The sequence below is a fragment of the Nestor notabilis genome, unplaced genomic scaffold, assembly GCF_000696875.1.
Source record: "Nestor notabilis isolate BGI_N333 unplaced genomic scaffold, ASM69687v1 scaffold29926, whole genome shotgun sequence".
Taxonomy (NCBI): Eukaryota; Metazoa; Chordata; class Aves; order Psittaciformes; family Psittacidae; genus Nestor; species Nestor notabilis.
In genome coordinates this window covers 1-24067 of record NW_009933811.1, presented here as the reverse complement: position 1 = coordinate 24067, position 24067 = coordinate 1, and the positions used below count along the sequence as shown (strand labels likewise).

Sequence of the window (24067 nt, the reverse complement as noted above, 5' to 3'; positions counted from 1 at the left end):
CCAAAAAATTCAATTATCTTAAAGTCTTCAAATCAAAGTGCATCTGGTTTGGAAATGAGAGTCTGTCTTAGGCCCGTCTTTCATGTAAATACACACACACCCCCCCAAATGGAAAAACGCCTGTGTATTACAGATTTGCTGAGGAACATGCAGTAGTATCCTTATCATTTCTATTGGGTATAACTCAAGAAAAACTTTTGAAAGTTCAAAAGAAAAGCAGCAAACTGTTGTTTTAATGAGACTCCATTAGGCAGAACTCTGTTCATGAATCTCACGGATCATTGTTTTCATTAGCAAGCTACATGAGTAGGAGCAAAGCTATTTGTATAGCTCTCATTGCTCGGGTGCAGGCTCCCACACTGCCAGAGTGCTGTCTTTTAGATGTTCAATCCAGCACTGCTGTTGTCTCCTCTGCAAGAAGAAAAAACTGACAAAAACCAAGGGAAATTTTGTAGCTGGCCAACAAAGGGTCTTTCCCAGACAAAATCAGAACAAAGGTTTTAATTTATTTAGGAAATCAAAAGGCTAAAAAGGCATGATCTTGCAATCTCTCCCTAACACGAGTAGTCGTCTCTATGATATATAATCCCATGGTTTCACTGGGTTTCACAATAGATTTTCTCATTAAAGACTAAGCACGAGTAAAGATTTGAAGAGCAGGTCATCATTACATGACCTGAATAAAAATATTATGAAATGCAAATTATGTGTTAGTTGGAGGCATTTGCTTCAAATTATTTTAGGGCAACTTGGACAAACTCTTGAAAAGAGGCATACCAACAGTCTTGTTTGTTCACAGAAAAGCTAAGACTGTGTATCAACTTTTCTGAAATATTACCTCCACTCATCTATATACAAAGTAATGTCATGGTCTGACAACATCCTCAAAAATCCATTTTGTACATCTGAAATTAGACTCTTTCAAAGTTCAAATAATTCTCTTTGTAGACAAACCAAGACTATAAATATTTAAGTCATTAGACACATTTGCAAACCTAAAAATACTTTAAAAACCATTACTGCATTCAGAAAATAGCAGCTGTAGAACACTCCATAAATCTACTTTTGCTGCTTCCTCTGAACAAAACCTGCTCCAGTTTCAGAGTTAAGACTCCAGTTCACTACTGCAGAACAAACAAATCTGAAACAATAAACCAGATTACTTTTTGATCCTGACCCTTTCTCTAGTGGTAATTATGCCTGAGGCAGTGCTTACATTTAGGCTGCTCCACACAGCCACCAAAACTACTCTAGAAAATGACATAAGCACCTACAAAGTGTCTAGTACACGCGTGGCCCCATCAATTTCCATGGGATTATTGATTAAAGGTTTTGCATTAAATGAGGGAATACAAGAGCTCTATACTTCGCATGTTGGGCTGCTTGTGGCAAAACAGAGAAGACCTGCAGGTTTGTAGTGAAGCCCATCTGAGAAGGGTGGTGGTTCTCTGCTATGTACTGTCAGCTCCAACTTCAGTGCATGGTGTTGCTCCTCTGCACGTCCCTGCTTGATGCCTTCCAATGGATCACACAGGATGTCTGAACCACAAACCTTTTAGCTCTCCAGATTCTGCCTAAGTTTTGTCCAAAAAAAAAAAAAAAAGGAAGGCCTAAAGTGACTGGTAAACTTTTGGAGGAATTAAACCTGTCCTTGCTCCCCGGCAGGTCGCCTGCCACCAAGGGAGCTCTGGAGCTGCCACTGAACAGGGTGCCAAGATGCAAGACTACAAGCATGGGGCTTGCACTGGCAGCTGGCATCTCCTGAGCACAAACACAGAAAAAATACTGCTAATAACACCTCATCTCTCCAAAAGTGCAAAGCTGTGGGTAAAGTACCATGACCCTTCATTTCCTGCCTGTCAATTAAGTGTCTAATCTCATTTTTAAAATTCAGGAACTAACACATGTCAGAAAATAAATGTTATTTCAAAAAACCCACCACTTTTTACCAAAGAGTTTGCAAGAAGTATTACTGAAAGGCTACCAACAGTCTGATGTGGACTCTCAGAGGGGAATCAACAAGAGGCAGAAGTGGGGAAAAAACTTTCTCTAAAAAAAGTATCTGCCTTTTTATAATGAGGAATAATATATTAGGAATAATATATTAGCAAAAGGAAAAAAAAGAAGTGAAAAGAAGCAGATATGGGTACCATTTAGAGACTAGTCTGCATCCGTAACCAGGGCTGGTTACTACTGCAAGCCAGGCTATCACGAGTTCTATACTAATGCTACCATGTTCAAGATTTCAAAGGAGGAAGACAAAGCTTTGCTAAATATTATTATAACAATGTTATATATGCTTATATTTTTCTCTGCTGAGAGGCAGCAGAGGAACCTCAGTTAGAGACAAGACCGGCATTGTTCTAAGCTAAGTAGAAATAGGAATTCCAATGTAAATGCCAGAAGGGTTCAAATCTAGCTCTGTAGCAGATTTACAAAGAGCTGAATGAGGTCCAAAGTCTTTTAGGATATGTCAACAAATCAAATTGAAAACACATCTATTCCAACAAGGGATCTGTATGTACTTGCATATTACATATTGGTATACCTGCCATGTAAGAACTGGGTTTAGTTAACGTAGTTAGGAAACTCTTCATTTAAATTTTATTTGCTTCTCCCTTTTGAAAACCGCTTACTGTTTTCTTTTTTTCTTTTATGGGCCACCAAATTACATGTGACCAAATGTACCTATTTAGGAAAATGGGTTCCATTAGTGTGTAATCTTATACTTGCATTGTTTTCTTCTGAAGGAAAATAATGGAGAACAGGTGGTGATACTTAGCATCAGGCTCCTGTTTCTAGAATTACAATCTACTGGGAGCCACCAGCAATCTCTGAAAGCTGTCATAAGTGCTCAGGAACTAGTATGATCCAGAGCACACTCAATACATTAAAGCATCTTTTTGAAATTTTAAGTAGGTGTGACAGGAGAAAACTGGCTGAATGGTGCAGGGATTCTAACGTGTCCCTGCAAAGGGTCGTGATTTCCTTCTGCATCCCACAATAAATAACTCAAGCTGGCCTCCATTTCCACAGCAGAAATTAGACATTTAAAAAATTCAAATAGGTACCATATGCACTATAAAACTTTCTGGTTTAGCGTTCAAATGCAGCCGCATTCTCGTTGTTGGAAAATATGGGATTTAAATTCTCCTAGAAGAATTTTAAAAAGCTGTTCCTTTACACTTATTTATTCTTTTCTCAGTGTTGCAAAAAACAGCACTGCCGATAAATATCTCCCTGATGTAGTTTGAAAACCTACTGATGTCATGTACACAGTTTTACCTAGTGAGTAAACCCAGTCACAACACCCTGTGTCAAATGAGTATTTCTTTGTTTTGTCAATCCCATCGTTACCTTACCAAGTAGGAAATTGTTTAGAAAGAGTTCTGTGTAACTAGCAACTGCATTTCCCCATGTATTCTCATGATGAATGTGAGGCAGAAACAACACTAGCTAACAGATCTGTACAAGCAAACAAGCATTATAGCCATGTTTTAAAATTTGGCTCTGAAGCTGAGAATTTTGACAAAGACAACACATATTTGCATGACAATTTCAACTGACATACAATTTTCCAAAACCAGACATGGAAAGCTGGCTGATATCCCTAACTACTGTTCTGTGTCAGATATGCCAAGATACATACATGAGGAAATAGATAATGCAGGTTTGCTTTGTAGCATTGCAGTTTGGAAAAAAAGCAAATTAAAAAAAGGTAAGGTTATTCGCAGGGACAGATTTTCTGTTGGTGAAAATTGGTGGTCTCCCACCAATTTCCACAGGAATACATCAAATTGCACCACGTAGTTGGATTATACTTTACATTCCAGATTTCTTGCATATCTATGCGAGATCAGTGTTACATTTATTATTACTGTGTTTACTTCTTTTTGGAGATCTTAGTCAAAGTCAAAGCAGTCCTTATAATTTAAAATCAGTTGACACTAGACTAACTTCAACAGGTTTTGGGGCAGAGTATATAAATTCTAGCCACCCTCAGTCTCACCTGTGTTAGCTTTCCTCTAAAATAGGAGGCAGTGTGATGAGCTGCAATTCTATAGAAATCATACTCTTACTCAACAGCTCTCAGGAAATTCTTTTACTGCTTCTGGTTTTCTTCAAAGTCCTAATGCAGAGAGAATGTCCTGTTCTCCAGCAAGCCCTGTGTAAGTGTGTCTTCACTTGAAGCCCTGTGGCTATAACAGGGGAAAATTAAAAGGTGCCTATTTTTTTAAAGATACTACAGAAGGAAATACACCTTACAGAAGCAATACAAGCCCAGCCCACAAAACTGGGAGAGATGGCAAAAGACAAGTGTTAGAGTTAAAAGGATGGCAAATATTTTTTCTTCTTGGTATTGTGCTAACAACAGTTTTACTCTTTAAACTTCATTTTCCGAGTTGAAAAATACAACTGTAACAGTTGGGGGGGTTTTAACCTAAGAAACACTAATTTTGCTTTACAAAACCTCAGTCTTAATCAGTCTTCCCATCTGAAATCCGGTTGCTGAAATAAGGGATTATGTTAAATTGTCCCATCAGATCCACCTAGAATCTGCTGGTTTCTCAATTTCCTTAGTACAATAAATATTTCCCCCCATTTATCACTCCTGTTAAGCTGAAGCCAGCTAAATAATTGGATTCTCTCTAGTGTATGCATCACCAGCAAAATTCTTGACCAAAAGACAATCTCAGAATTATTATTACTGGTGATGAGCAAACCAGAAAAAGTGCACAGCCTGATCCCAGGAAAGATTTAATGTCCAGATAAAATCATCTTCATCCTGTTTGTGAACAGACTAAATTTAAACATTGGAGGACAATACAAATGAAAGTGCATTTTGCCATTTTTAAAGAAACATGTTTCACAATACTTTTATTATACTTCAAACTTATCTTCAAAAACTATTTAGAAAAGGAAATTTGCTATGCTTTGACCAGGGAATAAGACTGAATGATGAAATCTAGAATTGTGAATATTTTAGTTCTGAAAATACCTAATATGTAGAAGTTTGTTTGTTAGGTGTTTGCTTTTTTTTAATCCCTAACAAGAACTGAAGGTTTGTGTCTTTATCAAAATTCCTCAAGAAAAAGTTCTTTTACAACATTTTTGGTTTTCTTGGTACTAGAGATTGCAGAAGTGATTCTAATAATATCAGACTATTAGTAAAAACCAGAAAATATGTTATAACCTTCCCGCTTAATCCAGATACCATAAATAGGCTTAGTATATATGCATATACATGCAGATGTTATATGTCAGATATAATGTGAAACATAATGTACAGGTCCAAATTAGGATATGCTATTACAATGGGAAATCCAGAAACATTCTCCTTGCTATACTGTCCCTAAAATTATGTCCTTGGATAAAATTCTCAAAGGGTTTTAAAGGTAGAAATGCCTTAGTTACCTTCTGAAAATCTTTTCCACAGCCTAACTCATCACTTACTAAGTTGATTGCAGCACAAATTCACCTTAACCTGGAGCACAAAGATTGGATTTAGCTGTCACAAATACCACAAACTTACAAGTAGTGTATTGCTTAATTTTTCTTTCAACTCAGAGGGCTTACACAGGTGGAAAAAAAAAAATAAAAATCAGTGCAGTCCAGGGAGAATGAGGTTTTCCAAGTTCTAATAGCTCACAGTGATTTCTCTTTACAGAGAAATAACCATGGATTCTGAATTCTTACGGATGCTTGAAGAGAGCAGAGTTGTAACACTGCATCTTATTAGTGTAACTGCCCATTAAATCCCTACACAACTGTCCTTCATCCTCAGTAAATTCTACTACTGCTACTAAAGGTAGCTCCATGGTAGAAGTGAATTCTTCTCCTCATGAAAGAAGAATATAAAGGCAATAATGATGAATTTAGCCAAGGAACAACAGTGTTAGAATGAAAGATAAACAGGGGACTGAACTCTTGATTTTCCCGAAAGTCTCATTTTCATTGCCTTCTGGACAGAATAGTTTTAACATCTTTCTTCAAAGAACAGAAATCTTTATTTTCAAAAGGATGTGTTACCAGATGAATCTGTCCTGAACTGTTTCATTCTGAACTATTTGATAGATGGTACATATACATGAATTGTGTATAATTCATTAGGAATAGTGTTCATGGTACTGTGATTTCAACAGTTCACTGGTAAAAAAAACTGTTTACTTTTTGCCGAGATTGCACTTCTCCATAAGCAGAACATTAGTACCTTGTGGCAACACACTTTACAGACAAACTGCTTTGCCCTGCATTTGACACAGTTGTTCGCCCTCCTCAGTTTGTAAAATCTGGATCCAATTTTCAAATGAAAGGTCACTTTACTGAACATTTATTTTCATGTGGAATTACTCTATCAATGTTTGGTGAATAGGCTTTTTTCAGCCTTGGAGGTTATTTATTTAGATTTTTATTCTCTTCAAAATGTTGGTGGAAAACATTTGTTTGCTGGAGGGGCACCGCATGCTTCTGATCTGAAAACTGACTGACTTCTACTGCCTGAAAAGCAGGTCAGCAAGCAGAAATACAGACAGGAGGTTAAATGATCATTAAGTATCTAAATGAACTGGGAATTACAACCCCAATTTCAAAAGTTTGTCAGATGAACTGAGTTCCAGTCTAATTCAGTGTCCTGGGAACTTAGACTTCCGTACACTCAAGAGTTTAGTAAACTGAACAATATAATATCACAGAGTGAATGGCAATCACTAAGAGCGCTTGCTAAGTTCTGATGTTTCCAGGAATTCTGGAACCGGAATATCTTGTCAAAAAATGGATTTCCAAAAGTGGAAAATATGTTAGGTATGCATCTTTTAAAAACAAATATTTCCAAGGCAAATTCAGAAAAAAATATATTTTAAAGGAATATTGATTTAAATAGCATCATTTTCAACCTGTGTACTTCCTATTAAACTTTATGACATTTAACACCATTCATTAAGTCTCTGAAAATACTTCCTATTGTGTAAATGTTTGGTTTGGTCATCTATGTTATCATCTTCCAAATGTTTTGAGTTCCTTAAAATAGCTTACATTCGTTTCAGAGAAAAGCATTTTTACATCACAGGGAACTTCAGATAGCATACAATAGCAAGTTTTTGGAATCACTGACATAAAACTTTAGTGTAATTGAAGACTGAGCCAACCAAACATTATGCTTAAAATGACAGGCTTTCACTCATGGGTGAATCAAGTGGTCCCTTTATGCTTTTGAAAGAAATGGTCATCTGCTGAATACAGGTCTTGGTGCAAATTTCACTGCATTCAGTTTAATTTATACTCGCATAACAGTGAACCGTCTTGGGAAGGTTATTCTACTCTGTACCTTCAAACTGTTTGAATGACTCGGTTTAACTTCTGCACCCTTTTAAAAATAATAATACAATCCTTTGAAGGTAATACAACACGGAAATTAAAGTATTTCTTTTTGCCTATGTAGGAAGTCTGCTGAATCATAAGAAAAGACTTAGACTGGCCTGGGTAGATGTGTTTGGGAAAAGGAGAGGCAAGATTCTGCTGCAAATTCTACTTATTTCAAACAGAAGTTTGAATTTCTTTCAGAAGTGCCTACTTCTTATTTCAAACTCTGTGTCATAAAACGAATTTTTAAATTATCTGTTTATAAGCAAAGAAATGTCATTGCAAAACCAAAAACAATCTCCAAACCCCAAAATCTGTATTGGTCTCACCAGTGCATTTCTATCAGCAACAGCAATGCTGTAGCATCAAGATCAGCTCTATTTTTTTCTTGAATGTTTGTGCACTGTTGGCCCATGCACTCTAATCTTATAATTATTTAACAATTCTTTGCTTTACTGTCTTACAAAGGCATAATACCACTGTCTTGAGAGGAGAACAAGAGGGAAGAATTTGGAGTTTTTAATTAAATTCTGAAAGTGCTGAAATGGGAACTGACACAGAAAATGTAGTGGAGCTGTAACCCAGGCTTTCTCCAGACATCTAGTTAAGTGGGCTGGTTTTCAAAAGTGACAAGCACCCAGTCTCTTCCAGCTACAACCTATAAGTATTGCTGGAAGCTCAATTTGAAAAATCAAACTACTTACCTAAACTGCAAAAAGGGCCTGACAGCCCCGCATTAGTCTGGGGAAAAATAAAACCAACCAACCAAGCACTTGAGGCCCTTGTAAATACTATACACATGCCTATGACAAGCGGTGTGCTCAGATAACCAATACTGTATATGCACAAAACTAGGGAATGAGAAATACACACCATTAGCGGGATTTTTTTCCTGGCAAAAATGGTGTCAAAATGAGAGATTTTAACAAGCAGTCAAGTTCAGGGTCCTTCAGAGTAGCAAGTTCCTTTCCACTTTTGCTTTAAAGAAGAGGGCAAGACTGAATTGGAGGCATCTATCAAAAATCATGTACTGGATTAGCCATAAATGTGACAAGACTCACCACATCAATTAACTTGCACAAGACGTCATGTCTTACTTTCAAGTACAGTAGAGAGGCAGCAGCTCTGCCAAGCTCTTTACTGAACCTGGGTGGTTGGAATCCAGGTTTGAATGCCAAAGTATTTTAAACATGTGTGTTTTGGAGCTTGCAGGTGGAAGAGGTGATCAAAGGAGACTTAATTATTTTTTTTAATACTATCAATATTCATGAAGTCAGAACTGGTAACCAGAGACTGCAGCCAAGGAAAGCAGCAAGAGGAACACAGTATTTTTTAGACTGTGCAATTCCATCTTCTGCCTAATGTGAAGGGAAACTGGCTGAAAGCAGAGAAAAGACTCCATACGCCCAACCCCTCCCCAGCAGTTATAACATAATGACTTCTGCTTAGCCTCCCTAAAACCTCTGCTTAAACAGACATGAAAGATAAAGTAGGAGATTCTTGGGTTGTTGACTGTAATCCTGAGTTGCTCTTTGTCTTCAGCTGTCTGTATCTATGGGTAGATGGAGCCAACCAACTCTCTATTTTCCTGGTGTAAGATTATTTTCCATTAAAACTGTAACAATCATAGAAACAATAGACTTTTCAAAGAGCTGTAAGGTTGTGCTAACAGCAGAAGTGATAAATATAATTTGCACTAGTAAAGTGTTCCATTAATGCATCACTGAAATATATAAATATAGAGTCTATTTAAAAGAAGAAAATCTCACTTTTGTCTTCCCAAGTTGGGTATTTTCATTAGCTTAGAATATACTTCACCAAGAGGCAAGAGGAAGTATTGGCTGCTTGTGCCATGAGTTCATGAGGAAATGACTGTCACTTACTCTGCTGTCAAGTCCAAGTTTGCTGACCTTGCCTACAGTGACCTCTGCCCTTCAAAGATAACTGTGCATACAGAATGGCTAACAGGTCTAAGATAAAATAAGGTGAATTCTGAAGGTAAATTTAAATCAGAGTTATACAGTGTTTACCATAGAAGCTCACCACGAAATTACAGGATGCATTTATGAAGTTTTTATAAAGTATGAAGACACTCAGCCTGATGAATAATGATAATTTGGGAGAGAATTTACAAGCAAAAAAAACCTTGAGGAGGTAACAAATGAAAGCAAAAAGACGACCCAAAACCAAAAACCTTCATTCTGAGTGATGAATGAATGAAAATTTGACCCTTTTTTGAAGTATTTACTTCTCTAGCTGACTAAATAGTAGCAAAATTCTTTGAAAAGTCTCCCGACTTGTGCGTGCTACATACTTTGCAAATCCGTCCTCAGACTCTTTGTCTATTTCTTCTTTTTTCCATTTCCTTTTCATTATAAGTCATGTTTTCCACTTGCTGCAGCAATTGCTTTGGAATATTTAACATTTTGTCTAGAAGTCTCTCTGGAAAACAAACCCACACTGAAGTTCATGGGAATATTCACACTAATGTGCATTGGATAGATATGAAATTGCCTACTGTCATAGACCCACAGTTTGAGTCCAGCAAAAAATCTGCCTAATATTTATACATGCACATCCTGAGGTAAACAAGACAACACGAATGCTTACATTGAACCACATATGCTTAAGTTTACTGATAAATTGAGGTAACAAGTTGGGTTATTTATGATGCTGATAAAATATAAGTTAATACTGATTTATGTTGATAAAAATAAAAATTTATAAACTACATAAGTACATAAAAGTTGCCATAATGTATCAGAGCAAAATGGTTAGCATCCTCCTACTTGCAAATACTTCAAGGAGTAAGAACATAGGCAAGTACAGAAGGATTTCTCCCAAATGCATTTTTCCAGCTTCAGCCAACAGCAGCTTAGACCCATCTGAAGCTGTTTTACCACTGCGTTTAGTACCTGTCACTGCAATCTCTTGTCTCTGTGTCTGTCTCATCTCCATTTGAGCAGTTCCATATGACTCCCACGGCATCATGTGGCAATGAGCTATATAATATGAAAAACTAGTTCCCGGTTGCCTGGTCATTTCCCACTGTCTTGCTCTTCTTCTAGGGCAAATACTGAGTGATTGCTCCCTACTCACCTTTTCCAACCTCTTCAGTATTTTATGTATCTCTGTCCTGTTCTCCCATGGACATTCTTTTTCCAAATTGAGACATTGTGTCCTATGTCATTTCTTCTGTGTTGAAGGAGTTTTGCTACTCTGATCATCCATGCTGTCCTCCTGCCCTGTGTAATCCTGACTGCTTCTATATCCTTTTAACAGTTATTCAGCGTCATGAATTCAGAAGTAGTATAAAAATGCCCTCTGTTTTGTTCTCAGTTCCTGATGTTCCTCTTAGCTTTTTTTAATTATTTATTTTTCTCAGCTGCTGCTTCACCATTAACTGACAGCTAATGTGATCCTAATTTAGAAGTTGTCACTGCATATGCCTAGCAGCTATCACATTATGCCGTATACATTGCTTTATACCTCTAGAAATGGAATTTTACCCATGGGTTTTATTTCTCAGGTGCTCAGTATACTGACATTTACTGCAACTTTGTGGTCTGTTTAACTTCTTACTGTTCTGAATACATTTCATTAAAAGCTTTTGTGCCTCATTAATCCCTCATTTTCCAGACAATTTACCAGTAAGTTGAACTGCATCAGTCTCTAAAAGGTTTGTGTGAAACTTTGCTTATAGCCTTCCTGCATTGTGAAAGCTGGCTGTTTTGTCCTGCTTATTTTTTCCTGGCTACCGTTCAGTTACTAGTTATTCTATTTCTTTAATGTCTTTACACTTGAGCTATAGCTCTCTTCACACAAGTACTTGAAGAGAGTGGTAAATTACTTTCCAGAAATGTTGTTTGAATTTCATCTGTCATTAGCCTGGCAAGAGAGTGCTGTTTTGAAACATTAACCTTAATATTACCTTAACAAATACAATTAAGGCTATGTATTAAGAGAGTGTTTTGTGAGGTAGCCTGGAAGGAGGAGAGACGCCTCAGCCTCACATATGTTATCAGGACAGCAGAGCGTTTGAGGTTTTTTGTTCTGGAAATTATTCAGGTGAAACATACTGTGAAAATAAACTTTAGAAGAAGCAAATGTTCATAAAATGTCTTCTAGTAGCTACTGTTTAAACTAATTGCCTGCCAATAGGGTCATTTAGGACAGAAGGGGATCAAAAGTAAAAGCAGCGTGATATTTAACTAACCAGTGTCAAAGCATACAAGCACAAAGACTTCCAGTGAAGCCAACAGCACCAGGAGCAGACAAACTCCCTGTCCTGCAGTAACACAGACATGTGTTGCACCACTGACACCGCATGAACCGTGTTCATGGCTGGTCTTGTCTGCTCATGCTATTTCAGCAGCATGGCTCACCAAAATTCACCCCTGACACCTAAGCAGGCCCGCAAGCCCTTCAGCTGGCAACTGACATAACTGGTCTGCCCTTCTGCCAAAGGGGTAAAATTGAAATGTAAAGTGCTACATCACAAAAGTCTTGCATTTAAAAAAAAAAATAAAAACAAAACCAAAGACAACCCCAAAACATCAACCCCCCAAAGCCCCAAACAAAAACCCCACACAAACTCTACAACATGAGACCCGAATGCTGACCAACAGCCAGAAGGAGCACTGGAGGTCAAACCAGGGGAAGAGAGGAAATAAAATCCAGAAACTGAGTGTCAGTCTCTGTTGTGCAATCTGTTTTCACAGAATCCGCTAAATCAGTGAATTCCACTGCAGCTTTTGCTCCTATCGCTACTATAGCCACAGTATCTGCAAAATGACTTAGACACATCTCTGGAGAACAGCATGGGTCCGGTGCTTCCAAAAGGCCAAAGTCAATACATTCATGTGTCAGATACATGTGCCAGGGTAGGCGTCCCAGCTGCACAACACATGATGTGTCAACTGCTTTACATAGGGTGGGTCAGGAAGAGGCTCATTAAAGAGAAACACTACAGCTCTGCTTGCAACATCTCTGCATCCTTGTCCAGTTTTACACCAAAAAAAAAAAAAAAAAAAACCAACCTGACACTGGTTCAAGAAAAGGGTTACTTTGGATGGAGTTCAAAACCCATACAGAAGGGCCAGAGGAACTGTGTACATTAGATACAGATCCATCACCAATGTTTCATATCATTATTTCGTTGTTGAGGAAACTGCGTAAATTATTCTGATTTTACTTTTCCTGTAATAATAATTAATTCAAATTATTCTGATGACCAAATCCAGACTTTGTTACATTGGTGATGAAAGACAAGAGAGCTCCTTGTCGCTAAATCATGCTTTGCAGTGAGAGAATCTCAGCTGGATGATTTTCTCTGAGCTGAATTTCTCTCCTTCACGCAAAAGGCCACAATCCCTAAAGGCATGCAGAACCTATTTCCCACTGAAAACATTCAAGGAGTTAGGTACATAAACACCCTTCAAATTCGTCCTATCTATGAAAAGGGTCTAACCTTTGAGATGGCTTCCTGTGCAGAAGCATGCTGCACCTCTCGGATAAAACAAGAAATGAGACAGTACGTTTTGCAGAGTAAGGATCCTAAATGTGGCACTTCTGGGCAGAATGAATTTATGTCTCTGGCCACATTTTTGAAGTGCACCTGCTGGGAAACAGTGCTGGAGAGGAGCAAGTTGCATCACTTCTTTGGGCACTGAATTGTCATCACCATTATGAAAGTTCCCCTCAGTGCACCTGAAAGCTGTTCCTGAACAAGTGAAGATATCATCGCATGGCTGTTATAGAAATAATATGTTTTCTCTCATTTTGCCCATCCTTGACCCTTTCTTTAGGACCTTTAGCTGTAAAACAGGCTTTAGTCCCACGAAACTCAAGAGTGACAGCTGCACCTCAGACCTGGAAATCATACACCATTGTACAACATATGTACTGACTTCTACTTATATAAAATCTTTAAAACAGAGTTGAGACAACGCTATCCTTCTTTTTGTTTGCTTGTTCATTCTAATTGGAGGAGGATTTTGTGGGTAACTCACTGGGACAAGAGCCTGAAAGTGGTTACCCTTTCCAGTGTTAAATGGTATCTCTGCTACCCAGGCCTGTCTGTGGTACATGTCTGTTCAGAAGAATGAAAGATTTTCACAGTGCTAATTACTCTTACACACACAGTCTGCAGCCCATTTGCAATTCTTTTTTGGCTTTACTTTTAACAGGGCCTTAAAACATATTTTTCCTTAAAATGACAACATTCTTTTCTGCCCTCTTTGTTTGTGGGGCTTTGTGCGCTCATAAACAGTTTGAGTTCCCGTCACACCTGCGGTGCACATGTATGCCTGTAATAGAGTCTCTTATCTATCCTTGACTGATAACTTTAGAGGACAGTGTTTAAGAAAAGACAACATCTTTGCAACTGTAATGAATAAATCCAAACCCAACTCCCAAACCTACAGCAGTGACAGTAAGGCCAGTGTGCCTGGGAAGGAGGGAATCTGACCCATGAGACTCATTAGAAATCTGCTTTCCGACTGAGGAAAGCATCTGAGGAGCATCTCCAGTTTTGCTGCCTGGTATTTAAACCCTCCCTAACCTGAATTCATTGAAGTGCATCCATCAATAACAGACATTGCATTTCAAATGAACATCATCTGCCTATCAGTCATCTCCATGCACAAAAGTCTCTAAACATTTTACAAATGTTTTTTAATAAAGTCATCCAAAATCCCTGTCAAGCACAGGGCCAAATATGTGCTGCCCAGCTTGGTAAATCAGGAAAGCAAGCAGGGAAAAGCTAAACATTAAACTTCAATCTTCAAACTTATTCTTCCAACAACCTGATAACATTCCACCTTCAGTGCTCCAGCCAGTTGTTTGTTCTACACTTGAAGTGAAATACAAGGATAAAATAGCCCCTGCATTTTTAACAATAATAATGCTGCATCTTAATTTTCCATTTATTTCTGTCTACCACTGCTGTTTAGATAATAGTTGAACCAAGATTTTCATATTCATATAGACAAACACATAGGCTAAGAAAGCCTGAGTTGCTACCACTGAAATCCTTAGAAAATTTTGCACTGTCTAGCACATTTTATATATTCGTGCAATACCAAAACTTAGAACCTCCTATTTCCCACATATAAAAGATGCATCTTCCCTTCCATTCCAGTCACTTCTCTAGAGAACTGAAGGGACAGAGCTTTCCTTACTCTCCCTGCTGGTCCTGAAGTTGGAGCGGAGAGGCTGAGTGGAAGGCAAGCAGACCTGCAACTCCCTTCCAGCTTGCAAACCCTGCTCAAAGACACAAGGAAGCAGCCTGTACCATCCCAACATTTTGCTTCATCCTTCCTTGACCTTTCTGGTCTCCATGTTACTTATTTGGAAAATCATGCCAAAAATGCTTCCTAATTAACATAATCTGAGCTATGCTAAAGCTATGCTGCTACTCAAAACTAACTTGCTCAGAAAATGCCCCCCTGGAGACTTGTTTACACAGCAGGGAGTGGATCAGCACGCATTAGACTGCAGAGTCGTGACTTCTCTTTTTGGCTGCCTCGTGCTGGTTATACTCTGCTCTCACTGATGTCACTTGCTGGGCCGCAACACCAAGGTGTCTGTGGAAGAAAAACCCTAAGTTTGCCTAACCACAGGACATTTTGGGATCAGCAAGACTTTCCCAGCCTCTTTCAGCTTAAGCACTGGTATAAAGTCTGAGAGATATTTCCCTCCACAGAAAAAACCTTAATCCTCTGGTTAGACAACACCACACACTACAATCTGATACATAATAAATTGTCATGAAGCTATAGTACAAGCATGCTCTTGGTCACTTATACTTTTAGCAATAAAAACCAATTGGGACTGAAGTTCAGTTGCAATCTGTTGCAGCTGCTGTGGCAAGGACCCCCTCAGAAAGTAATTTCCAGAGGGTTCTTCTTGTTAAAAAGCCATTTCCTTGGCAAGCAGTGGGATGTCTGGAAGATAGCAACAGGGACAAAACCAAGTGCAGAGATTTACAAGAATTCCTGAAGAGCAATTTAAAAATCCTGTATTTATTCAAACAATTACAGAAACATTTTATGCAGCTAAGCAGTTTAGCCCCTCAACCAAAATACAAAGTAGACTTTTAAGCCTAACTTTCGTTGCGCAGTTTCCCTCTTTACCCTTAAGACAAGACATGCAGCAGCATCAACCCCCTTGTAGCTCTATGTCATATTGGACAGACTGTTTTCTCCTTTTAAACCTGTGTTCTACAACAGAGCTTCGAATAGAGACCGTATAAGCCAAAGCACCTTTGCGTTATACTCCACATGAACTCTGCAGTAAGAAAACTGAGGAAAGCACTCAGGTACACCAGCAAATTAGCTGAAAGAGCAGGTGGCAGGTGGAGTCTTTCTTAGAACTTGCAACATTGGGAAGCCCAAAATCTATTTTCAGTAGTGACTTCAGAAAACAACCTAAGCTATTTGAGATGGGAACCAAACACAGTTAAATGCTGGACCTAGATTTCTATGGCTTCTTTTGAGATGACATGAATATTTGACGTTGGCGATCAAGAGTACTGTAGCTGTACTTCATGAAATACTAGAGTTTTGCTGACAATAAAAGAATATATAAAATAAAGATACCACAAGGAGGGGAGGAAGTCATATGAAAGCAAATAGGTTAAATACAAGATGGTAGCGCATCTGTCATTACCTTTTTTATTTATTTTGGTTTTGGACAGTGTAAATCTTTCTTATACTTCTGAAAATGAATTAAGTTAATGCCAACTAGATTAGTCAGGGTTAGCATTTTGCATTTCTGTTAGTGGTTTTACATACAGTTCTCTCCCTCGCTTCTGGAGACCTTTTTTGACAGCAAAGTGTCCAGCTTTAGGATCTTTGCAGGCTGTCAAGAAGACGTGCACCATTTTCTGTAGAAACACATAGCAAAAGAATCAATTCTGGAAACTACTTGGCTCTGTGCAAAAGGAAAAATAACGGAGCTTGTCCCCCATCAGATGCATTACTTTCCCCGATGCCGTTCTAGTTAAGAATGAGATTCCAAGAATACAAGTTTCCTGCTGCAACATAAACATATTCTGTTTGAAATTCCTTTTAAGAGATCTCCGCTTTATGCATTTCAGACTTGTGGGGAAGAAATCACACTGACAGCAAATTACTGCTTCACTCAACGCAAGCTGCCAAAACACGTAGAACTGAACCCTGTCCTCTCATTCACTGGACCGATAAATATGCTTTTAAAAGCATGCACAGCCTGGTTCACACTTACATGATGCACAGAGAATGAGGCAGACAGCTTGCAGAGTGAAGCAACACTTCATTCCCGAGCATGTGCAGAACAGTCCACCTTCACATACTGCTAAAAATGCTAAGCCAATGCCATTTGCACTACATATGTGCAACATGCATGTCTCCAAGATTCATTGCTGTGCATATGAAAATTCAATCATATCAAAGCTTAGCTTTAAGAAAGTCCCAAGGGGCTGAATCATGTGCTTATGTGCTTTGAGGGAGGGAAACCCAACAACTCTTAATTACTTTTTTTTTTGGTAGAATTATTCCAGTCTTTCCTTTAGCTGCTAAATGAGTGACCTCCTTGCTCTCACTGTGTATTTATATCCATTCATTTTCATTTCTGTTTGTGTGAACACAAATATATAGATAGTAGATGGATTTAAGGCCAATCCCAGGAAAGCTGTAACTACAATGAACAAAGCTCATTATTTTACTTGAAAACTGCTGTGCTTTGGTCATTTAGTATGGCCATGTGTATCCTTTTATGTCATCTCTCTCTCTAGCACTACTTTCTGTAGCTCATTCTAGAGCAAAGGATTCTGGAATGACCTTGGAAGTATCACAAATTCACCTGTTTTCACATTTCATTGTAAATTTCATTTAACAAATTTTTCCATTCAAATAAATCTGTCTTTCAACCACAAAGAGAAAAATTATACTGGAAAAAAAGAGTTTGGAAACACACACAATCATTGCACATCTTATATTTGGTCAAAAAAGAAGAGATGAATGTGTTCTCTAATAGAAATAAAAACCTTTGCAGTTAAAAATGATTTTTAATAAGGTAACAAAACAAACCTTCTGATCTTGGCTTTCGTATGGGCTTTTCACATGGATGGATATGAAGCTCATAGAAGCTGTTTTCAACCTAAAGGTACCTGAAACACAGCCTAGAACACAGCACCGAAAGATAAAGTTTTCCAAAGAATCATCCCCAATTCTCCAAAAAGACAAAAAAAGAAATACACTTCGAGTTTTACCAATGCAGGAAAAGCATAGAAGCAGCTTCTGGTTTTCTTCCCTATTTCTGTAGTGTCATACAAACTTCAGCTCCTCAAATCTATCATAAATGCCTAACGACTGCAGTGCCGACATCAACATGAACCTCCCCAGCACCATAGCGGACATGCTGACAAGCCACATGCTAACAACGAGCCAAGTGGGAGCTGCAGTCTGGGTCCAAGTCTGACTCATTGCACCCTGACTCTTGTCAGCCACAATCAGTGTGTACATGAGGGGGTAGCATGAGCTTGGCAGGGACTTTGGCAAGTCCAAGAAGGAAGAGAAGGTCTCTGCTTTGAAGGTGCTCTCCAAGTTAATATTTTTACATAAAACTTGTTTGAATACACTTTAAAAAATTCTTAGCTACACAAAACCTAAAGAGAAAAGCAATGCTCAAAAAACAAACAGGAGCAGGAGCTTCATGGAACTCCTCCTCTGCAGAGTTAAATCCCTTCTAAAAGACATTTCCAGGGCGAGGCACTTGTAAGTACAACTGTAAAAGAACCAAAGGCTCAACTGACAAACCATGAGATATGAAGTGCTTGCAAGATACATCCGGTGTTGAGGTAATTAAAATCAAAATTAAACTTGTGCTATATTTGCATCTGCAAAGCATCAGTTAATCAAACATAATGAGTTAATCAGACTCATTTTTTTCTGAGGGCAAATGTAACCATGCTTCATCATCTTTTGTGTTATCCTTGGACTCTGACAGACTTTCCAGACAGAAACAAACTTTTTGTATTTGCACAGCAAATAGTTCATCAAAGACCTGGAAGATTTCTAGGCATTGTTGCAACATTAATAGGAAATAGTTGTATTAAAACCACTTTATAGGAGCTTTTTCTCTATATTAAGAAGTCAAATAACAGTAACAAATTGAAGGGGACACCAAGGATGACCCAGGAAGGAGATAATACTCTGCATCCCATTTTTGCAATGAAGAGACAAGCCACTCAGCTATTTAGCAAGACTGCTGCCAGTAAACCAGTATGCCTCCCAGATTCCTAACAGCAAACAGCAAGAGCAAAGAATAAATTCTCTGGTGACCTCTGCAGATTTAGCAATTCTGTATTTATTCCTTTCTCAAAAAAAAAAAAAAAAAAAAAAAAAAAAAAAATGCAGCTGTTGCTGGATGCAATTTCTAGGTATTGTAATTAATTTATTTTTAATCCCATGTAGAAATAATTTACACTGTCTTGTTTGCTAGCTATTCAAGATATTGTGGTTACATTTTTGGTGTCTTTGGTACATTTTATTGTAACATTCTCAGGGTACTGCAGCCAATTACTACATCTCACGCTGTTTTACTTGCTACAAAGCATCATCCAAGCATTCTCTAGCAAGTCCTTGTGGGCAACTACCTCCTGTTCAAGAAACACATGCATGTCCATGCGTCGATACGTATGAGATCAGTATCAATGTAGCCATTTGGATTAATGCCTTTTTGGTTTGATTTCTGTGGTCTCAAGCCTCTTAGTTCAAGCTGTCATACAGTTTGGGAAAAAAAAAAAAAAAAGAAATTATTAAACTGAATATATTTGGAATACAAAGGCTGATCTAATATCTGCCTATTGTGCCTCTGCAGTGTTGAAACTTGTCCCAGATTTTCACTCTTCTCTCCCTTTTCCAGACCCCATTATCTCCCATTCAGCCCCACAGTTGTGCCAGCCCCCTCTCTTGGCCGTCCCAGTTCCCTTCATTGCTGCTGCTCCCGTCTGTGTAGAAAGAGGGAGGGACAGTCCCAGCAGGAAGCACAAACCCAACCAGCTATGCAGCAGCAAAGGAAACTAGAGACACATCTTGCTGGGGAAAGAGCTGAAACAATGGCTTGTGGCCAGGACTTGGAAAGGGCAGAAGAAAGTACCTATGGATTAAAGAAGGAAAATGTCTGGAAATAAAGTTTGGTAGGTCTCAGCCTACTAGATCATTATAGGTGGTTAACTGTGGAGTGCAAACACCAGTACTGCTGGAGGGGAATGTATCCCAGAGGCAAGAAGTGAAAAAGATGGTGAAGTGAAATAACGAGTTTGCAAAGCAATCATTCAGGAATCTCTGGAAAGGTTATGCCTTTCCATCACAGCTACAATATGTGGGATTTTCCCTTTCAAACTGCATCTCTATAGTTGAGCAAGAGTGCTCACATGGAGAGCTTGCCCTAACACAGTGGACGGTATAGCTAACACGCAGAAAAGTTAATTCACCATCATTTCTAATCTGGCCTTCTTCATTTATGACTCTATTCACTATATCATATTTATTTAGAGAGACGATACATCCAGAACAATTTCCCAGAGAGGCCACAATACAGAGGTTTTACGTGTTCCTAGAAACAGCTCTCTAAATCAAGTTTTGAAAGGAAATTAGTGCTAGACACTGTATAGTACTGACCACCCTAAAAAGTAACCTAGTCTAACATGCACTGTATTCTAAGCAAATTTTTCCCTTGTGCAAATGCTGTAGATACTTTCCGATTCTTTGTGAAATTCAGAAAACATTAACAGTTTGCAGAAAGGGGAAAACGGGAGAGACAGCAAGGAACAGTGAAGACAGTGAAATCTCACCGATTTAGCACTGCTGATCCAAGGCAGTAAAGGGAATAAGAACAGAAAATAAATAATATTCCTCGGAAAGACATAAAACTTAAGTCTTACTAAAATCCACATTTGCCCCGCCAGTCCTTCCAGCAAGTCGTATCAGCTTGCTTTGCTCATGTGAGTATTTTCATTAATTTGAACTGGAACTTTGCCTGACAAAGGAGCTCCAGATCTTCCCTTTCTGGGCAGAAGCACTGTAACTACCAGCTGAAAGACATCAACACTCTAGATAAGCCATGAACTATTGTATCTGTTGATTTATTGCTGATTAAAGACTCCCAAGTTGCTCTGAGTCCAGAGAATTAACATAATTGAAAAATGAATAGGCTGCTGGCTGATAGGCTTTTCATCAGTTTTGGTGAGTTCCCTCCAATTTCCACTATGTGTATCTGCAGACGGTTGAATGCACAGCTCGGAGCTGTCACAACAGCAAAATTCTATCAATTTTCCTTTAAGTTGCATATCCTTGTCCTTACTAAAACTATTTCCTAATTGTAAACAGGACACTCAACTCATCATTTAATGCTACCATGACATAAAATGTAGCCCTACTTTTGACACTTTATAAATTCTACTCATGCAACAGATTATTTTAGAAGGAAAAGCATAGGCCTGTTCTTTTAGCAAACAGCATGGAAAACTTCAGTACAAAATCCCATAATCTAAACAAATCAAGTACTAACCTAATAAGAAGGTACTTGAAAAAGAATTATGAAAATGTCATGTCTTAGCTGGTTGAGATGTGTGACACCACTGTTAAAAAATGCAGTGGCTTACCAACCCTGCAACTGGAAGTATCACCAAAGATAAAGCATTATCACAAAAGCTACTTTTTTATTTCTCATCTCTCTTTTCTCTCTCTTCTCTGTTTTCTTCTCTTTTCTCCCTTCCCTTCCATCCCTTCACTTCTCTTCCCTTTTCTTCTTTGTATTGCAATTCAGTGTTAATTTTTTTGTTTCAGGCAGATGGCCGAAAGTAGCATCTACAATTATTGGTAGCAAATCTGAATCATTTTCACAGACTACATCTGTGCAGGAGCTGGGGATGGATTCTCAGTGAGAGGGTGAAATCAGCACCAACAGCCCTTAATGGGAGGCCAGACTTTGCCTCCAGGAGTCCAAATCACTGATTCTACAGAGGTCTTTGCTTGTGCTACAAACAGGACACCTTAACGTGCATGCTATCTCTTCTATCACTACAGGTACTTCCAGTGACTTGTAGTGCACTTTGTGAGTTCTTGCCAGTAACTATAAGTCCCCAGCAAACTATCCAGGTTGGGAAGTAAGGGGCAAATCCTACAAATGCAACTGGTGAACAGTGCAACTGTTTCCCAGGAACTCGGTGACATATAATCAATTGTTCTCGACTTGTGTTGAATACACATTGAAGTGCTAAGGATGTTGTACATACGGAAAGGTAGCAAGATTTTCCAAAAGACACAAATTATATATCATGTTTGGGACTGTAAAGCATAACCCCGCAAGTACCCACATGGAAACTGATGAGATTGAAACAACTCTCAGTTGGATAATAGGTCTTATATACTGGCTTTTTATGAATATACAGAAAACAAAAGAAAGCACAAGGAGAACATATAAGAAAGAACACCGTGCTCCTGTATTTACTCAAGGTGATTTAACACAGTAATTATTACAATGTGCATTAGGAAAGAGCACAGTACTTTAGTAATATGAAACTTCAGCACAGCATCTGTTACCATACTTTGCCCACAGGTAAGGAGAGGTGACCAGATTCTGGGTAAATTATAAAACAATTGAGTGGCTAAGGAAAGAAAACTTGGAGGAGTTTAAAAACCAAATTTCTCACACAAAAAAAAAAAACAAAACTACCACCACTGTTATTACTCCTGCACACAAAACCAGATGATAACATTCAGTTATTAGGAAGCTGATGTGAAACACTTTCAGTGGATTACTTGAATTTGCAGCTTCTCTGCTGCTTTAAGGAAAATGTAGGCAAGACACAGACCCTTCAGGCACTGAGTATTTTGCTGTTTCCAGTGCTGAATGTTGGCAGCTCCCTTGCTGCTACAACTATTTGTTGCTTATGAAAAGCAGCTGTATTTAGAGGCACTAATAATACCCAGTAGTATTAAAAAAAAAAAAAAAATCTATATTTTCTGAAGAAACCTACCTCCTTCAACACCAGAATGCGCAACAATCCTACCAGCCCCACTGAGACCTGATAGGGTAGTGGAGGACTGATGGCTTAAAATACTGCTTTGTAGTTTACCACTACGATAGCTGAATGAAGATGATTTTCTACCAGACTTCCAAATTTCCAAGCAGGGTCAAGAGGAAAGAAGACAGCATAAGCAAGCCGGGATCTTTTTTTCATAAAGTTTCTTTCTTCCTCACACACTTCGTTTTCAGGGCTGTTAATCCCTACTTATCTCAGCTGGACATAACCAAACAAAACTTCCACAACCACTGGTACATATTCTGGACAAGAAACCTAGAGTTTAATTTTCTGTCTTATTAAGCAAATGAATGTGCCATAATCTATTCCACTGGGACAGTATCTTTTTTTTAACTCTTACCATGGAGAAAGATAACAAAGATCAACTTGCCAGGTGTGATTTTTATAACCAAGGTTGTTTCACTGCTGTAAACACAGTTGCCACTTCATGCTCAAATTTTCCCCAGCTATTCAAATTCAATGAATTTAGTGTCTGAGAGTTAGCAAGAAATTTCTTCCTTTACTTCTAGCAACCCTTTGAAGAAGTCAAACAAAGAACTGCTGAAGATAGTATTATTTTTTTAGATTACTCTTTCTTCCATCAATTATGAACTCTACAGAGAAGATGGAAAGGTTTAAAACCTTCCAACTCCAACTTGCACAGTTCTTAACACCAATTACGAGATGTTATGGTTCCAGACAACCCTGAAGAAGTAAATTAATTAATTAATTTAACACAGGAAAGCTTTGAAAACAATGAGAGGGAAGACTAGCAATTACTTGCATATAGCATGAAGACAGACAGACAGACACTCGAGCAATGAAGCGATGTCCTACCTCTCCTTGCCGGTGATAGTGCTTGGGAGGTTTCCCCATCTGCTCCAGGATTTTGCCCTTCTTACTGCTAGCAAGTATCAGTCCCTGGTGGATGCCTGCAGATCTGTTGGTTGCCTGAGTTGGAGCCTCCCCCGTCAGGGTGGACTTGATGGAGTTCACCTTGGAGCTGGAGCTGTCTAGCTGGGAGCTCTCCACGATCAGGACCGCGGCTAGTAAGAGGAGACAGCAGGAGCACTTATTCCACATCAGCACGATCATCTCCCCTCCCCCCAAAAGGATTATTTTTCTTTCTTTTCTGGTTTTTTTTTTTTTTGTTTGGTTGGTTGGTTGGTTGGTTTTTTTAAGGCAAAGAAAGCAAAAGAGAGAAGGAAAAAAAAAATAAAATAAAATATCTCCCAAAGTTGTTAACAAAGCAATGGATTTCAATGCCACACACTCAAGGAACCGCTGTTCTGAGAAATACAGGAGAAAAATAATTAAAAAAAGAATCCCCTAGAAAAAAAACCCGAACAACTGTCAAGTCTATAGTCACTGAGCAACTCTCTGATCTGTGAAGTGATGCTTTTTCCTTCAGGTCCTCGAGAAGTCCAGGCAGTTCTTTAGGAAGTGAGAGCAATAAGCCAGGAGGCAACTGCACCCAGGGCAGCTCCCCACCAGTGCAGGCACCAGCACGTTTGCTTGAGTTTCAGAGGAAGACTGAGCAAGTTACTTCCCCCCACTCCTCCTCTCTTGCTGCATAAGCCAGCAGAGAGGAAACTCAAACCAGATCCAATCCAAGCAGCACCGGCAAAAGCTGGGCTT

The 24067-nt window shown here is 38.6% G+C and overlaps 1 protein-coding gene across 1 annotated transcript in view; it reads right to left on the bottom strand.

Moving 5' to 3' along the window:
• Positions 1 to 23524, bottom strand: part of DKK2 (dickkopf WNT signaling pathway inhibitor 2) — a 40341-nt gene extending 16817 nt beyond the window's left edge. Inside the window, exons 1-2 of the mRNA XM_010017050.1 lie at positions 23310 to 23524; positions 19231 to 19246 (exon numbers count right to left, since the gene is read on the bottom strand). Coding sequence (XP_010015352.1) covers positions 19231 to 19246; positions 23310 to 23524 — 231 coding nt within the window. The remainder of the gene's footprint in view (positions 1 to 19230; positions 19247 to 23309) is intronic.
• Between the last annotated feature and the right edge of the window lie 543 nt (positions 23525 to 24067).